The following is an 18,447-nucleotide window of genomic DNA, read 5'->3' on the forward strand; positions in this document are numbered from 1 at the left end:
AGCAGAAAATTATTCAAATAGCCGATCTCACTTGATGAAAATTAAGATTTGATTTTGTTATTGTTGTTGTTGTTGTATTTTAAATTTTCAAATATTTTAAGAAAATTAGAGTAACGTCATTTTATTGTTTCGAAGTTTCCTATGAATCTCATTTGCATGAAAAATGCTAATAAAAATGATATATGTCGTTTGGAGCCATCCCTTTGCTCTTGCCTTATCCTCTTCCTCCTCGGACTTCACTTCTAAGTCTCTCACAGCTGAACCAAAGCTTTCATCCAATTTCTACATCTCTACTGTAAATTAATTAATCTCTGCATCAGTGGCGCCTAGGCGGTCCATTTCTCGGTGATTTTCCGCTGAAAATGGCGGCAGCGGCGGCGCCAACTGAGATTGCTCTGGGAAAGTGCAGCTACCCCTCAGTTTCAGTACCTTTCTCTTCCAAACTCATCCCCCTCTCTCGCAGCAATTCCTATTATCATTATTACCGCAGCAGACCCACCAGGAGCTCCTCCGTCTCCGCCGCTTCCTTCTCCTCTTCCTTTTGGGGCGGTGGCGGAGAATCCCCTGGCGCGGTGTTGGATTTGAGAGCAAATAAGAAGAAGAAAGCATCGAAAAAATTGGAATTGGGATGCGGAAAAGTGGGCGCAGTGGCTTCGTTGGGAGGTCTGTTGGGTGGGATCTTTAAGGGCACGGACACTGGGGAGTCCATGAGGAAGCGCTATGCCTCTGCCGTCAGTTTGATCAACGGCTTCGAGCCCCAAATGTCTGCTCTCTCTGACTCCCAATTGAGGGAGACTACCTCCGCCTTGAGGGAGCGAGCTCGGATGGGTGATGCTTTGGATTCTCTCTTGCCCGTAAGTCTTTTTCTTAATTTGAATCATCATCAACAATCTCTATTCCTGTTCATTCATTTTGAAGAAGATGATGTAACTAGAAATCAATGAAGTATAACTAAGGCCATGTTTAATATGTGGAAATCAATTCGCGGGAATGATACTGCACCTTGAATGGGAATGAATCCAGCACTTGAGACTTGCTTGTTGTGAATCATTCTCAGTGGATCGCACCACTAAACCAGATTTCTATTCATAAAGTTCAGAATTAAAAATCTATGGGAGATGTGAGGATGCCGAGCTAGGTAGGAAGAATGAGTTCTTATGCTTTAAGACAACAATACTGCCTTTTTGTTATGATGACAAAAAACAAAATTCCTCAATTATACCGTTGTGCAAATCAATGCGTAGCGTGTGGAAACCGTTCATACAATACAACAACCAACGATGAATAATATGAAACACAATCACATAAATTATATGAAAGTAATAAAATAATGATACAAAGGATTGACGTGGTTCGGCAATCCCTACATCCATAGGAGCAAACGATTATAATTTTTACTATCTTGTCAAACAAGGGTTACAACAATTGTATATATGCTAACCCTCTTCAACCCCACGAAGGTTCCCCCCCACACCCCTGCCCCCCCACAAATCCCAACTTATTCAACTTCCCCATTCAAAATTCAAAAAACAGCACCATGCAATCGAGCAAACTCGTCGACGGTTTCATACCGAAACTGAAACTATTGACGATTTCAAACAAAACGTAGACGGTTTCTTCCCGAAACCAAACCGTCGATGTAACTGTCGATGATCTCTCCTAAACCGTCGATGGTTTCTTCTTGAACCTAACTCTAGCGATGCAAACTCTGCAAACTGTCGATGGTCTTCTTAACAAACCAACTTCTTGTTTTTCTTAGCATGTTTTATTTGTACATGTATTCCACTCAACATATAAGTCATATATTACAACAATCTCCATCTTGGCGAATATACACCCCTTAAGAGAAAATTAAAAACATAACCCATAGCTCCACCTGGGACAATAGGTTGGGACGCCTCCCATCTAGCACCTGGAGACATTAATCAAATCCAAGCAATGCTTGAAGAACTTATCCGTGGTAACAAGTTTTGTCAACATGTTTACTGCATTCTTAGAAGTATGAACTTTCTCAAGCAAGAATTCACAAAAAAAAAACCAATTCCCAGATCCTATGAAACCTCACATTTATGTGCTTGGTCCTTGCATGATACACCTGGTTTTTCGCCAAATAAATGGTACTCTGACTATCACAACGCAATTGAAATCTACCTTGCTGAATGACCAGGTCCTTAACTAATCCTGTAAGCCACAATGCTTCTATGGCAGCTTCAGCCATTGCCATACACTGACTCAGTTGTAGATAGTGCAATTAAAGATTATACCATGGACCTCCAACAAATAGGTCCTCCCACAAGGGTGAACTCATACCCTGTTGTAGACCTCCTATCATCCAAGTCCTTTGCATAGTCTGTATTAACACATCCAACAAATGAAAATCACTTTGTTGCCTTCCGAACATGATACCATTGTCTGTAGTACCTCTCAAGTATCTGAAAATCCACTTGACTGCATCCTAATGCTGTTAACCTAGATTTGAAAGAAACTTGCTCACTGACAGCTTGTGCTAGATTCGGTCTTGTACATACCATAGCATACATCAAGCATCCCACTGTATTGGCATATGAGACGTTTGACATGTCACGAACATCATCATCCATCTCTAGGCACTGGGCGGTAGACAATCTAAAATGATTCACCAACGGTGTACACACCGATTTTACATTATCCATGCTAAACCTCTTCAACACCCTCTCAACATAGCTACCCTGAGATAACCACAATTTTCTTGCAGCTCTGTTCCTACAAATCTCCATCCCGAGAATCTTCTTGGTCGTACCCAAATCCTTCATGTCAAACTCTTTGCTCAGCAAAGTTTTCAACTGATTAACCTCAGTCATACTTTTCGAAGCAATCAACATGTCATCCACATAAAGTAATAAAAAAATAAGTGAACCATCATCAAGACTCTTCACATAAATGCGGCAATCATACTCACACCTCCTGTAGCCAATCCAGATCATTTAGGAGTCAAAACGTTTGTACCACTATCTCGGACACTGCTTTAGCCTGTAAAGTGATTTCCTCAATTTACAGACCAAGTGCTCCTGTCCAGGTTGACTAAACCCTTCTGGTTGTATGATGTACATCAGCTCCTCCAAATCACCTTGGAGAAATGCTGTCGTTACGTCCATCTGCTCCAAATTCATATCGAAATGTGCCACCAATCCCAACACTACCCTGATGGGAGTGTGTCTGACCACATGGGAGAAGATCTCATCATAATCAACCCCCTTCCTCTGTGAGTAACCCTTTGCTACTAACCGAGCCTTGAACTTCTCTCCTTTTTTTGATACCGCTTCTTTCTTCTTATACACCCATTTGCATCCTATCGCTCTCTTCCCTTTTGGAAGCTCCACCAACTCTCACGTTTGGTTCTTATGCAATGACTCCATCTCCTCTACCATAGCACCCATCCATTTATTTTTTTTTTTGGCTGTCCACCGCCTCTTGAAAAGTAGTAGTATCCTTACTACTAGTAATGAGGGCATAAGAAACCAGATCATTAAATCCATACCTAGGGGGTGGTCTGATAGTGCGTCTAGGCCTGTGTATAGCTATACTGTGATGCCGTTGGTCTCCCGAACTAGAACTTCTTGCATTTTGAACATTGTCATCTCTGTCCTGAGTCTCTAATTACACCTACACCACATGCTCATTGTTGCTGCGGTTTTCTAGCACCTGTTTCTCTTCTTTTTCCTCTTGGGTATGCTGCAATATGATTTTCTCATCAAAAACCACGTCTCTATTGATCACACCTTGTTTGCTTTTGGATCCCACAGCTTGAACCCTTTTACACCTTTCTAATATCCCAGAAAGATATACCGTCTAAACTTTGCATCAAGTTTTGATCTCTTCTTACTAGAAATGTGCACATAGACTGGACATCCAAACACTCTCAAACCAGAGTAGTCTACCGCGCTGCCTGTCCACACCTTCTTTGCAACTTTACCATCTAGTGATGCCCTTGGTGATCAGTTAATAAGAAACACGTCATATTTACTGCCTCTGCCCAAAAGTTTTTTGCAAGCTCTGCATTGAATTTGAGACATCGAGCTCTTTCAGTTATAGTTCGGTTCATTCTTTCTGCTGCACCATTCTGTTGTGATGTCTTGCGTATTGTGAAATGTCTCCTTATGCCATGCTGCTCGCATAACTCCATGAACCTCGAATCAACATACTCAATTCCATTGTCTTCCTTTGGGTCTGATTTTCCGCCTCAGCTTTCCACAATTTAAACTTGGCATACGTTTTTGACTTGTGGCGCATGAAGTACACCCAAACCTTTTGTGAGTAATCATCGATAAAACTCATGAAGTACATATGTCTACCTCGTGATGCTACCCTTACCGGCCCCCAAACATCTAAATGAATATAGTTGAGAATCCCCTCTGTTTTGTGTGTGGTTGTCTTGAACTGCACCCTATTCTATTTCCCAAGAACACAATACTTGCAGAAATTCAGCCTGCAGACTGATGGGGATCAGCATGCTCTACCTATGTCATTTTCAAATGTTGTGACACATGGACGGCCTCCCGATGTGCACATTTCCTTACCCGATATGCTGACTCGTGGACGACCCCCTAATGTCCACATTTCCTTTGCTGACATGATAACATGTGGACGACCTCCCGATGTCCACATCGGTTCATAATTGTTTGTAGATTTTGAATCGATTATTTGAAGACTTGTTTTGAAGACTTTTCAGTGTGAGAAAGACCCGAGTAGAGATGCCGAAGCAAGTCCGAGTTCAAGACCTATGTGGGTCCCACACAGCTCCATTGGGTCCACACGAATTGGGCCTTCCTTTGACTTTTGTTTGTATTTAATTTGTAAACATGTAAGACAACTTGCTTGCATGTGTATGTTAGGAAATTGTGTGAGTATGTCTAGTGAGTTGGAGTGTTAGTAAGTTGTGCTTAGTATTTATTGTGTCTAGAAAGTTAGAGCATTTATTTTGTTAGTAACTTATAAGCGTAATTAATGTGTCTAGTAAGTTGGTGTCTTTATTATTTGTGTCTCCCATGCTTGTGTGGGAATTGTTAGTTGTTTAATGTCTTTGTTCCCCCATGCTAGCTATATATATACCCCTTCATTGTAAGAATTGTGCAGAGAGAAAAGTATTGTTATTGAATTAAAAAAGTTTTTCCTTTGTGAAGTTTGTTAAAGTTTGTCCAATCCTTGTGATTGTGTAGTGAGAGGCTACGTTGTTCTCCTCGGAGATCAGGTGGTGAGAGACCACTATTCTATCCAGCGACTCCATCCCTATCCCACCTTCATGACTTCCCTCCATCACCCACATGGCCACCACCAAGTTACACCCCAAGGCCACCAATCCATCATTTCATTTGCTGCATACATATCCATATTTCAAAGTTTGCACGAAGGACTTCAGGAGAGTTCTATCTTGTGTAGAATATCATCAAGTCAACCATCATTTTGATTGGTAAATTCAGCATTCATTTGGATCATTACATACTTACAGCAGTTCCACTTCCCCTCCATTACATTGTTGCGTTTGCCTCGGTGTTTTAAAGCTTATTCCAAGGAATTTTCTGACATGGTCTAAGACTTTTGTTGAACAACGTCAAGTCATTCCAACAATTCTCTTGGAAATCTCAGCACTTATTTAAACCCTTATTTAATATTGTAAGCCTTTGCTGGAAATCTGAAATTCCATATTTGATGAGCCCTTTGAATCCATAGATTGCAATATTGATACTTGCTAGTTTAAAATCAATTGTGGAATATTGTTGTGCTAAACTTAGAATTTTATTCTTGAAATATTAAATAGAATCTTTTCCACATTTAACTTGATTCCTTTGAGAAAGAACCAATTGGGACTTATTTTAGAATAGCACCACACACCCTTTCAAAATCCCAAAACATGTGAAATGAAGTTTGATTTATTGTATTTATGTTTAGTTAATTGTGTTCTTAAATCAAAGTGTCTTGAGTATATGTGTTGGTGTGAGGGTTGAAACCGTAGGACATAGGTCGACCAATCCTATCCTACATCACAGACATCCTTCAAAATATTTCTCTTATGAAGCTCCATCATCCCACGTTCACCCATATGCCGTAACCACATATGTCACAAGACAATATTATCTTACTCAGACTCTACAACTACAGCTCCACTTATACCTATGGTATCCAACAGTGCATAGATGTTTCCTGCGCATTTCTATCCCTTCATCACCATTAAAATGCCTTTACATACCTTCATTACCCCACTTTCAGACTTGTAACTAAATCCGTTACAATCTAAAGTGTCCAATAAAGTCAAATTCTTCCGTAGATCCAGTATATGCCTAACATCACATAATGTTCTTACAACACCATCAAACATTTTAATTCTGATATTTCCTATTCCAACAATTTTGCATAAAACATCATTTCCCATAAGAACAGAACTAGAATTTACTGAGCTGTAGGTGTTGAACCAATTTTTATTTGGAGTCATGTGATAAGAGCACGCCGAATCTAAGATCCAAGAATCTGTAAGACGTTTTGAAACTGATGAAACATAAAACATATCACCATTACCCTCTCTGAGTCTCCTTCTTCCACTACATTCGCATATTTTGATGAATCCTCTTGATTTTTTGCATTCCCCTTATTCCTTTCTGGACAATCTAATTTTATGTGCCCATTTTTCCCGCACTTAAAACAACGTATGTTCTTTTTCTTCCTGGAATGGGATCGAGATTTATTATTACTTGATCCACTCCAGAACTTGCTTCTCCCACGTTCCTGGTTACCCTTCACCACAAGCCCTTTACCTTGTAAAATCTCATTGTTGGCTTTATTACTCTGATGAAAACTTAACAGAGTGCTTGTGACCTCCTCCAAATTCAGGGTTTCTTTTCCCCACGTCAGAGTTGTAACCAAATTTTCATACGTATAAGACGCAGGTAAGGAATTCAATAGCAACAACGCCTTGTATTCTTCCTCGAACTTCACATCAACCTACATCAAATCCCTGATGATCTGATTGAATACATTGATGTATTGGTTCAAATATGAACCCTCTGCCATCTTAAGCGATTACACTTTCTGCTTAAGATACAACTTGTTCGTCAAAGACGTGGACATATATTGACTTTCTAGTTTCTGCCAAACTGCCGCCGGTGATTCCTCACCCATGACGTGATACAACATGTCATCGGCCAGACAAAGCCTGATAGTTGCCACAGCCTTCACTTCCAATTCCTTCCAGCTTGTTTCGTCCATGCCTTCCGGTTGACTACCGTATAATGCCTTCACCATACCCTACTGCACTAATAGATCCTTAACCCTCATCTACCATAGTCCGACATTTTCCAATCCGTCAAACTTGATAACATCAAACTTTGCAAAAGAAATCCCAGCCATTGTAACCAATTGCTCTGATACCAATTTGTTGTGCAAATCAATGCACAGTTTGCGGAAACCAATTGTACAATACAATAACCAACGATGAATAATATGGAAACACAATCACACAGATTATATGAAAGCAATAAAACAATGACACAAAAGGATTAACGTGGTTCGGAAATGCCTACATCCACAGGAGCAAGCGGTTGTAATTTTTACTATCTTGTCAACCAAGGGTTACGAAAATTGTATATATGCAAACCCTCTTCTCTGCAAACCGTCGACGGCTTCCTCTGCAAACCAGCTTCTCTGTTTTTCTCACCATGTTTTCTTTGTACATGTATTCCACTCATCATATGAGCCACATATACATATACATTCTAAGGATTCCAATTCCTACTTAAATAATCCAAATAAATAAGTGGGAACGAAAATTCCCATTCCCTAAGAATAGGAATGACTAGACTAAGATTTTCAATCTCAACCATTCCCATCTTGGGTTCCAAATGAGGTTGTGTCATCTGATTGCTAATCTTTTAGGTGGGTTTAATCGTATTTGAACTGGTTAATTGTACCTGAAGATGGCTGAAGGCTGAAGTAGCGTGGTGTGTTGCACATGTGCTACCCTTTTGGCTAACATGTCAAAATTTGGTTGGTGTATATAGGCTCAGCAAAAGTTTTGTTCAATTGATCAACCTATATTCATTGATTGCTACACTGATAGATTGGTGGTCAAATTGACATTAAGACCATACTTTAGTGATTTTTAAATAATTAATCCTTTTGAAGAAACTCCTCTCATTGGAACTAGATTAATAAGATGCACCGAATGTTTCTGAAAGGGCATGTAATGTTGCTTAGTTTCTTTGATTTTGAGTCTTAACTGGATTTTGTTTATTATCGTCTACTTGCATTGGTGTGTTGGGCATTATGCTGCAGTCAATTTTGCTTTATGCTTTCCTAGTTGGTGTTTGTCTGTTTTATTTTGAATACGCACTGCCTATTGTTTTTTTATGCTAGAAGCTGTTCTCCTGCAGGAAGCATTTGCTGTTGTAAGAGAGGCTTCAAAAAGGGTTCTTGGTCTTCGTCCTTTCGATGTCCAACTTATAGGTGAAAAATATTTAATGTTTACCTGTTCTGTTAATTGGTTTCTTTTCACCTTAATGCAGCTCTGTTTTGATAATGGAGGCTCATTGGAGTTGATTTTTTTTTTTTTCACATTTTTTTCCATAAAACAAGTCTTCATGTCCACATGTCAGAATTGTTCAAGTAGTTGGATGTTTGGTTCTTGTGCGGAAACAGGTCCTATGAAGATTCATGTATGGGATTCTTATGTTCTTTTATTCTTGGGTTTGTAGGTGGCATGGTTCTTCATAAAGGAGAAATTTCTGAAATGAGGACTGGAGAAGGGAAGACCCTTGTTGCTATTTTGCCAGCTTTCTTGAATGCTTTAAGTGGGAAAGGAGTTCATGTTGTTACTGTGAATGATTATCTAGCTCGAAGAGATTGCGAGTGGGTTGGTCAAGTTCCCCGATTTCTTGGATTGAAGGTTGGCCTAATCCAACGTATGTCTCGTTCTCATTTTATTTGTTACATTAGGTTTTCCATTTCTTGCATTTTGTATTCCAATTGCTTGTGTTTAGGGATTGGATATATACTTTTGAATACATGGAGATGATTCCTTCAAAGGCATCTGCCTTTGTATTATTATATGGTGCCTCGAGTATGCGTTCAAAGTAGAAGTCCATTTTTTCTGTTTATGATTTTTTATCTATGCTAAAGCAATGTTCAATATTTTTGTTCACTTTTTATTTTTTGAACTTCAATTTAGTAATTTATGTTTGAATTTGAAGTTTTCATCCCAAAATTTGAGCTTTGTGTTACCGACCATCTTAGGGCAACTTTGGTGAGATATTGTCCATTTTGACTCATTAAGCCTCATAATATTTTTCTCATAAAAGGCGTCTCACAAGGTTGAGGCCTAATCCATCTTTACATGGCCAATCTCCCTAGTACAACCTGCTTTCATCAGAGTAACCCACACCTTTGTGTAGGATCCATTCACATGGCACTGTAGATGGTTCTAGTTCTAAATGTAACAGTCTCTGCCAAGCTTTGGTTAGATATCATCTGTTTTGGCTCGAGCCTCGTGATTTTTCCTCGTAAAAGATGTTGAAACCTGATCTGTCCTCATATGGCTTAGATCTCTTTGGTACATGACTACACACCCAATGTGGGAGCGAGACACTTTGCCTCCTGCTTGACTTAAGCAGTGGATAATTTGAATCAAATCGATACTTTTGTTGGAAAAAAGTTTTACCTTATGCTTCTTGCTTTGGCAGATATTTATGCTGCTACTTTGCATTAACAGCTTTGCATTTGCATCATCTTGGATGTACTTTTTGATAAACAGGAAGTTGAAGTTGTGTTTGGCAATTGGTACAACTTCCTTAAGGATTAGAAAGCCCACTGGCATGGCGAAAAGATTTTCGATTGAAGATTGTGTGTTTGGTGAGAATTTGGAAATACGCTGTCAGTGGAAGTTTAGGCCTGGACATGCACCCATAAGGCCATAAGTGTGTGTAGGATGGGGTGAATTGGGCGTAACAAAATCAAACTAAATTTACAGTCAAAGTGATATCGGAAGTTATTAAGTTAAACATAACTCAAGTTCAAAGAATGCAATGATTAAAGTAAAGAGTTAAGAGGAGAAAGTGACAAGCAAGGTTTATAGTGGTTCAGCCACCAACTTGGCCTGTGTCTACTTCTCAAAAAGCCCTCGTCTTTATTATGATATTATTCCAAAGAGCAAATTTCACACAAGTGCTTTGCTTTGTACACCATATATTCTCAACTCAATCACAATATGCTTGTGATCACTTTGCTATGGACCACTTGTCAGTAATCACCAAGGGGTCTTGACCTTATAAGGCTTTCACTAGGTAACTTGGGTTTGCCACCAAATTACCCCTTTCTCTCATAAGAAAAGAATAATCACTCAAGGACAGAAGTCCTTTACAATAGTACAATCCCCATTGAAAAGGTTTACAATACTGTATAGATGAGGAAAATAAAGAGGCAACACATTTTCATTCAAGTCAGGATGAGTTGTTTCACAGTATTGACACTTACTAGTATTTCACATTCAAGCTCTCTTGGTTCTCCTCAGCAAGTCCAACCCCTTGTTTTTTATATTTAAGCTTCAACTAGCTGTTGTAAGGGCTATTTGAAACTTAAGAGGTCTTTATGCTTTGCTTACTACTTACCTATTCTTCTCCTCTCTCTTTCTTAGTTTGGGTTCCTCTTTTATTTCTTTTGATGATCTTGTATATTTCCAACACTTTCAACTGTAAATGACTAAGATCTGGAATGACATGGTTGTAGGCAACTTGGTGGTCTTGAATGTGGAGGTAAATGTTTGAACTTCTCTCTCTCTCTCTCTCTCTCTCTTTCTCTCCACACACACACCAACAAACAAAAATATTAGGGCTTGTTTAGTTGTGAAAAAAATTTCCCGTTTTCCAAAGAATTATAAAAGTTTAGCTTCTTTTCTTCTTTTTTTTCAAAATTCATGTTAAAAAGGTAGAAGAAAAAGAGTTTGTCTAAATGTGCAAAATAAATTTTTTATTTTTTATTTTTTATTTTTTATTTCTAAATCTTAAAATAATCACAAAAAAGACAGCTTCTTTTCTAATTTTCCAAAATTTATATAAGATAATAATCCGCACGAATTAAAGTCCAAGATCCGAATTCCATGCTCCTATACTCAAAGTAAGAGTTAGAAATCTAGAAAAATAATGAAAAGATGTTTTCCAAGTTTTCCATACAAATTTGGAAAATTGGAAAACAAGTTGGCATTTTTGTAATTATTTGAAACAATTAGAAATGAAAAATAAAACTATTTCCACAAGAAAAAAATAGTGCCAAACTTTTTTTTGTTGCTCATTTATTTCATACAAATGTTGTAAAAATGAAAAATTAGCTAACTTTTTTATAATTATTTGGAAAACTGAAATGGAATGAAAACTGTTTTCCAAAACTAAACGAGCCCTTAACTACCCCACCTTTTCTGTTCTTTATCTCTCCCTCACACTCAAATTTTGAAGATTTATCTTGTCCCACTCACTTTTTATTAATGATAAGTCATTCAAATCTAGAATGATGATAGTAGCTTTTATGATTTCCTAATTTTGAGTTCGTAAACATCTGGTACTTGATTCAGTTTCTTCATCAACTTTTCACCTCTCTATAGACATTGGTCCTTTCCATTATTTCTATTTATTAATTTCGTCTCCTCTTCTATGTTTTTCATTTTTTCAATTTATTGATATGCTTAAAAATCGTTGACTATCAATTTTATTATGAATATATATGAGCTGCTTGGCATTGAGCTATTTGACAGCATGGATTAGCAATGATGCAATCGTCAAACAGTAAGATGGGAGGTTTTTGTGTCTAAGATCAGCAGGTTCTTCTGCTTGGCTTGTGAATTTTGATTCTCACTGTACTTTAACAATGGCTATTTATGTTGGCAGAGAACATGACAAGTGAACAAAGGAGGGAAAATTACTCATGTGACATCACTTATGTCACCAATAGTGAGCTTGGTTTTGATTACTTGAGAGATAATCTTGCCACGGAAAGTAGTTTTTTATTCACGTGCTTCTGCTATTTCTTCAACTCTTATTTTCATGATTTATCATTGATTAGATTTTCTCTTATTTATTTGTTTACTGCATTTAAGAGCCTATTCAATTTCAAATCAATTTTGCTGAATATTCCATCTGTTAAATACAGAGTGTTGATGAGCTTGTCTTGAGGGGTTTTAATTATTGTGTGATTGATGAGGTTGATTCCATCCTTATTGATGAAGCAAGAACTCCTCTCATTATATCTGGCCCAGCTGAAAAACCAAGTGATCGGTACTATAAGGCAGCAAAAATAGCAGCAGCCTTTGAGCGAGATCTGCATTACACTGTAAGAAATTGACCTCATGCTAAATGCTATGAGGCTTTGCTTTTTAGTTAAAATTTCTTAAACCAAATTATGCCTGTACAAGATTATTAGATAAGCCATGTGGACTTGAGTTCCTTGATGTCCTATCAATTGAGGGTTTTTTTATTGTTGAAGATAAAAAAGGGGATGAAAAAAGAAAGAAAACATTGTCAGGGTTCTTTCTTGTTTCATTGGCAGTCAGATGGTTAAGTTCTAAGAATACATTCAGGGCAGCTATTGGTTATCAATCTCTTCTGTTCTTATATGTAAAAGAAAAGAAGGAAAACATATGGGAAAAATTTGCATAGGCATGTAAACTGCTTAAAAGGCAAGACAGAATATACTATGGGAGAAAACTAGAATTGTTTGTTTTGGATTAAGATGAAAGTTTGGCATACTGTTGTGTGGGAGAAAAATATTTGTTGTGTTTTTAATGAAAATCAGTAGATATGTCAGACAAAAATAGTTATTACTCATGTATATGTTTTCTTACCAAGGTTGTTGTTTAAGGTTGATGAGAAGCAAAAAACTGTTCTGCTCACAGAACAAGGTTATGAGGATACTGAAGAAATTCTGGACGTAAAAGATTTATATGATCCCCGTGAACAGTGGGCATCTTATGTTCTGAATGCGATAAAGGCAAAAGAACTGTTTCTCAGGGATGTGAACTATATCATTCGTGGCAAGGAGGTCCTCATTGTTGACGAGTTTACTGGTCGAGTTATGCAGGTAATTCTTTTTATCCTGGTTGCCTAATTGCAGGGGAAAAGTTGTAAATATTGTAGTTTTTTGTATGATTTTGCGTGTATGTTCTTTTCTGCTTTCCATATAATGATATAGAAAAAATGAAATAACTTTTGTATGTGAATGTGTTAGGGTCTTCTTGATAAAATCTGAAATTTTGGTATTCAAATTTGACTTTAATTCAACCACCTGTCCAACTAATAAAATGGAAAATTCTCAGAGCCCAAGTACTTGAGGTCAGCTTGAAAAGTCCTTATCACCATTCAAGTCTATCTGGAGATTCATCTTCTAACTTATTTGCCTTCAATAGTTTTTTGATCATTCAAGTTCATCTAGAGCTTTATCCTCCTTTGACACCTTCCAGCAGCCCAAATTCATTAGAACTCTTTGAGCACACTCCTGTGTCAGATTCATATGCCTTTATTTTTGCACTATTCAAGTCTATCTAGAGCTTTATTCTCCTTGAACTCATATACCTTCAGGAGTTTTTCACCCATTCAAGAGTTTTACTTCAACCTGCATTTATTGTTCTTCTAGCATCTTCAACTTGGATCACGTCCTCCACTAATTATGAATATCACTTCTATTCATTCATGTGGGCATCATATCCTCAAAGCCTCTTGGGAATGTCATTAGGTTTTTCAGTCTTCTTCCAAAGCATATCAAATTCCTATACTCAATTTTTTTTTCTCAAATATATGTACAAATTTAATTCTAGCTTCAATAAATCTGCTAAGTTGTCCTAAAACTTAAATTTCCTGTGGTTTTTGCTAAATAAATTTTGAAGTCTCATAAGAAGTGTGTAAAATTTGCCATGATGCATGGTCTTGTTTCCCCTGATAGGGAAGGCGATGGAGTGATGGACTTCACCAGGCAGTTGAAGCAAAAGAAGGTTTGCCCATACAAAATGAAACTGTAACCCTAGCTTCAATTAGCTACCAAAACTTCTTTCTGCAGGTTGGAACATTTTATTTCGCATTGAATAAACATTACTTAATATTTATTTTTCATTCTCTTTCAAAGGTTGATCTATGACTGTTACAGTTCCCAACACTTTGTGGAATGACGGGGACTGCAGCAACTGAAAGCACAGAATTTGAGAGTATTTACAAGCTAAAAGTTACAATTGTCCCAACAAACAAGCCAATGATAAGAAAGGTTTGTTATAGCTTGCCCCAAGTTTTGTGTGTGTGTGTGTGTGTGTGAGAGAGAGAGAGAGAGATGTAGTCATGTTTATGATTCTTAAACTTTTTGTTTCTGAAAGTCCTAGGCCCCAACTTATGTGTGTCACAATTACGTTAGAGATACGGTTTCCATGCTCAATATTGAACTAGTTTCCTTCTTATATATTTCTCTCAGGATGAATCAGATGTAGTTTTTAGGGCAGCTACGGGAAAATGGTGGGCAGTTGTTGCTGAAATCTCGCGAATGCACAAGAAAGGCCGCCCAATATTAGTTGGTACAACTAGCGTCGAGCAGAGTGACTCATTGTCAGAAAAGTTGCAAGAAGCTGGGATCCCCCATGAGGTTAGCTGCATTCAATATTTATAGATTATGTTAGTTTGGGAGGATGTGAGGATGGAACTTATTCTTCAATGAGCATCTTTTTGTGAAGTTCAGTCGTAATTAATGCCTGTCTTTTCTACAATACTATATGCTTAATTAGTTTTTCTTGCTGACTTAATTGAAATTCAATATTAAGTATTATTGTTTGTGAAAATATAACCCATAAATTTCATGTGAAGGTTCTTAATGCAAAACCAGAGAATGTGGAGAGAGAAGCAGAAATTGTAGCACAGAGTGGTCGTCTTGGGGCTGTTACAATTGCTACCAATATGGCTGGCCGTGGAACAGATATAATCCTTGGCGGTAATGCTGAATTTATGGCAAGGTTGAAGCTGCGTGAGATGCTTATGCCAAGGTATTATTTGGGGTTTCACCTTAGTATATATATATTTTTTTCGGAACCTGCATGTGTGCTGATCAACAAGTGGTTAGATTGTTGAGCTCCAGAGTAATGTTTTTGTGTACTGAAGGTTAGGTTTTTTCACCAACCAGGATCTGTTATTATACATGACTACAACCTATAGATTTCCGTGTTCCTTTCCTGTCCCAACTTTATTGCCAACTTTCTGGAGCCCTTCTCTACTCTCTAGCACAGATCTGTAGATCATATACATGTAACCTTGTTAGTTTTGCTGCAATATAAAACACCGCATCCAGTTGTATTTCATGTACCTTGAACTTGCTTTACATTGCATGATGTTGCAGAGTAGTCTTGCCAGTAGAAGGAGGCTTTGTATCAGTGAAGAAACTGCCTCCAAGAAAGACATGGAAGGTTTGGTTTTGAAATTGTTATATATAAATTTGGTTTTGCTAAATGTCTGTTGTAATTTCATCATTACTTCTCATTCATATATAATTTACCAGGTGAATGAGCGTTTATTTCCATGCAAATTATCTGACAAGAATTCCCAGTTGGCTGAAGAAGCTGTAGAGTTAGCTGTCAAATCATGGGGTCAGAAATCACTAACTGAGCTAGAGGCAGAAGAACGGTTATCCTATTCTTGTGAAAAGGTGATTGACAATGGCAACTATTCCTTGCAGTTCAAAACTGATGGTGGTTATTTCTTTACTGATCAAATTGGCATACGGTGAAAAATATAACAACAAATATGAGCAATGTCAGTTAACATGGTTTAATAAAATATTTTCCTGAAATTGTAACAAACTTCAAACCCGAGGAAAAAAAATCTGGGAATTACATGAGTATTGTCAGGAGTTGGTTTGGGCTTTGGAGTTATGCCATCCATATATTGCCAAAAATTTATTGTCATGTTCTTGAATTTTGTAGGGCCCTGCTCAGGATGAAGTTATAGCAAAACTGCGTGGTGCCTTTTTAGAAATTGTTAAAGAATATAAGGTTTACACTGAGGAAGAAAGGAAGAAGGTTAGTTCTGTTTCCAAATACATTTCTTATTTGTTTTGTCCTGCCAAATTTAAACTGCAATCCTTGGTATTTCTGGATCACTGCAGGTTGTGTCAGCTGGTGGACTTCATGTGGTGGGTACCGAACGCCATGAATCACGAAGAATTGACAATCAGGTAAACGTTGCCACTTAATCATTAGGATCTTAATTTGTTATTTCAATTTATTATCTACCATTTGTTTAACTCAAGGTTCTTGGTTTCCATTCTTTTCATTTCCACAATATTTAAACTTCAAATTTTATCTGCACAGTTGCGTGGACGAAGTGGTCGGCAAGGGGATCCTGGAAGTTCCCGTTTCTTCCTTAGTCTTGAAGATAACATCTTTCGGATTTTTGGTGGAGACCGAATTCAGGTTTAACGCACTGCTGGGGAGTTTGTTTATGCTGCCTATCTGATGTGCTTGGTATGAGCATTCTAAAGTTGTAACTTGTAGGGTTTGATGAGAGCTTTTAGAGTTGAAGACCTGCCAATAGAGTCCAAGATGCTGACAAAAGCACTGGATGAAGCTCAGCGGAAAGTAGAGAATTACTTTTTTGATATTCGGAAACAGTTATTTGAGTTTGATGAAGTCCTCAACAGCCAAAGAGATCGAGTATATACAGAGAGAAGGAGAGCTCTTGAATCTGACAATCTCCAATTTCTTCTTATTGAATATGCTGAATTGACAATGGATGACATCTTAGAGGTAAATTGCAAATGTTCAGTAGCTCTCTTCACCAAATTGAGATTTTTTTTTTCCTCTATGTGTATCTACTCCTGGATCAATTCTTAAATTGTATTGTCTGAATAGGCAAATATTGGTTCTGATGCTGCCAAGGAAAGCTGGGATCTTGAAAAGCTCATTGCAAAACTTCAACAGTAAGAATCAATTGTGTACCTGGTACTAGAAAAATCCATGTGCCAAAATTGAATACACAAGTAATACTTGTGCGAGAGGGGGGCCAAGTAAGACCCTGGTTATCTCAATTTTTACACTTGGTAATAGTGCAGGGGCCTGTGGCTTTTGACCCCCTATGGAAATATGAAGCCTAAGCTTTCTTGGTTATCAACTTAGTTGCTGATAGGTGCACTATCTTGATTTTCCCATAGTGCATCCTCTTTTTGAGTGGTTATATGTTCTTGTACGCGTAGGTATTGCTATTTGTTGAATGATTTGACCCCAGATATACTGAGGAGCAAATGTTCAAGTTATGAAGACTTGCGAGATTATCTTCGTTCTCGTGGTCGTGAAGCGTATCTGCAAAAAAGGGTTTGTGTTGTTCCATACAATAAAAACTTTGGAGCCGACTTTTTTGAAATTTACTTCTATCCTGCTAACTAATTTTTTATGGTTCTGAATTCTCATCACATCTAGGATGTTGTGGAGGAGCAAGCGCCGGGTTTAATGAAGGAAGCTGAGAGGTTCCTCGTTTTGAGCAATATTGATCGGTTGTGGAAAGAACACTTGCAAGCAATTAAGTTTGTTCAGCAGGCTGTAGGCTTGCGTGGATATGCACAGCGAGATCCACTCATCGAGTACAAGCTTGAAGGCTACAATCTGTTCTTGGACATGATGGCACAGATAAGAAGAAATGTTATATACTCCATATACCAGGTTTGTATTTGTTACTCTTGAGCTGCTAATTATGTCATCCACATGTTTTTCTACTAAGAAATTGAAACTACACATTTTTCTTATTAAATATGGGAAGGTTACTAATTGTTTATTTCTTTCCTCCCTCTTTACATGTACTGCATTTTCCTCTCCATGCGTATTTTTTTTTAATATAAAAAAAAAAAATTGTTCGCAGTTTCAACCTGTGATGGTGAAGAATAAGGAACAACAAAAGAAAGAGAAATCAGATAAACTTGTGGCTAATGGTGCTGATGGTAAGAGTAAGAATCCTGGTCCAGTTAGTCCTGTTGACTCTTCATCAGCAGCCAGCCCCAAAGTTAGCGCCTAGGCGTCAATGAAGAAATTCCTGAAGAATGACAAGATAGAAAAGGCCTGAAGAAATTCCTGAGGAATGACTAGATGAGAACAACCTGAAGGTTTCTTTAAATTCTCTGTCGAACAGTTGGTTGGAGGCAGTGAAGTGGATGCTCTTATTGATGTGTATATTAAACTGTTGGTGTATTTGGGCCTTGTCAATTTGTTTAGAGATCTGCCAATTGTATTATAGGCAAACCACAATTGAAATTGACATTGAAATGTAAAGAAGTTTGAAAGTTGATGTAATCATAACCCCTTAGTTTTCATTTGCCATAACCATGGTCCCTTTTATTTAGTACATTTTTGAATCGCAGCTCAATATAATTACATACTTCCTGCTATTTTCAACCTAGCCTGCACTTGCCTGCACAAAAATGTAATTG

At 37.7% G+C, this 18,447-nt stretch overlaps 1 protein-coding gene across 3 annotated transcripts; it reads left to right on the forward strand.

Moving 5' to 3' along the window:
- Window positions 1-172: 172 nt before the first annotated feature.
- On the forward strand, window positions 173-18,337 carry LOC131154923 (protein translocase subunit SecA, chloroplastic). 3 transcript variants are annotated; one of them, XM_058107761.1, is made up of 20 exons: window positions 173-854; window positions 8,400-8,472; window positions 8,721-8,927; window positions 11,898-12,000; window positions 12,159-12,339; window positions 12,868-13,086; window positions 13,945-14,058; window positions 14,146-14,259; window positions 14,461-14,628; window positions 14,847-15,022; window positions 15,373-15,439; window positions 15,532-15,678; window positions 15,956-16,051; window positions 16,138-16,206; window positions 16,343-16,444; window positions 16,526-16,777; window positions 16,883-16,950; window positions 17,224-17,341; window positions 17,447-17,686; window positions 17,883-18,337. In XM_058107761.1, the coding sequence occupies exons 1-20, from the start codon at window positions 363-365 to the stop codon at window positions 18,033-18,035; spliced, it is 3,159 nt and encodes a 1,052-aa protein (XP_057963744.1). In that variant the 5' UTR covers window positions 173-362; the 3' UTR covers window positions 18,036-18,337. The 3 variants fall into 3 exon arrangements, with proteins under 3 accessions (XP_057963744.1, XP_057963746.1, XP_057963745.1); XM_058107763.1 differs by lacking the exon at window positions 11,898-12,000 and having other exon boundaries at window positions 179-854; window positions 12,236-12,339; XM_058107762.1 differs by lacking the exon at window positions 11,898-12,000 and having other exon boundaries at window positions 179-854; window positions 8,721-8,911; window positions 12,160-12,339.
- Window positions 18,338-18,447: the final 110 nt, after the last annotated feature.

The sequence above is a fragment of the Malania oleifera genome, chromosome 5, assembly GCF_029873635.1.
Source record: "Malania oleifera isolate guangnan ecotype guangnan chromosome 5, ASM2987363v1, whole genome shotgun sequence".
NCBI lineage: Eukaryota > Viridiplantae > Streptophyta > Magnoliopsida > Santalales > Ximeniaceae > Malania > Malania oleifera.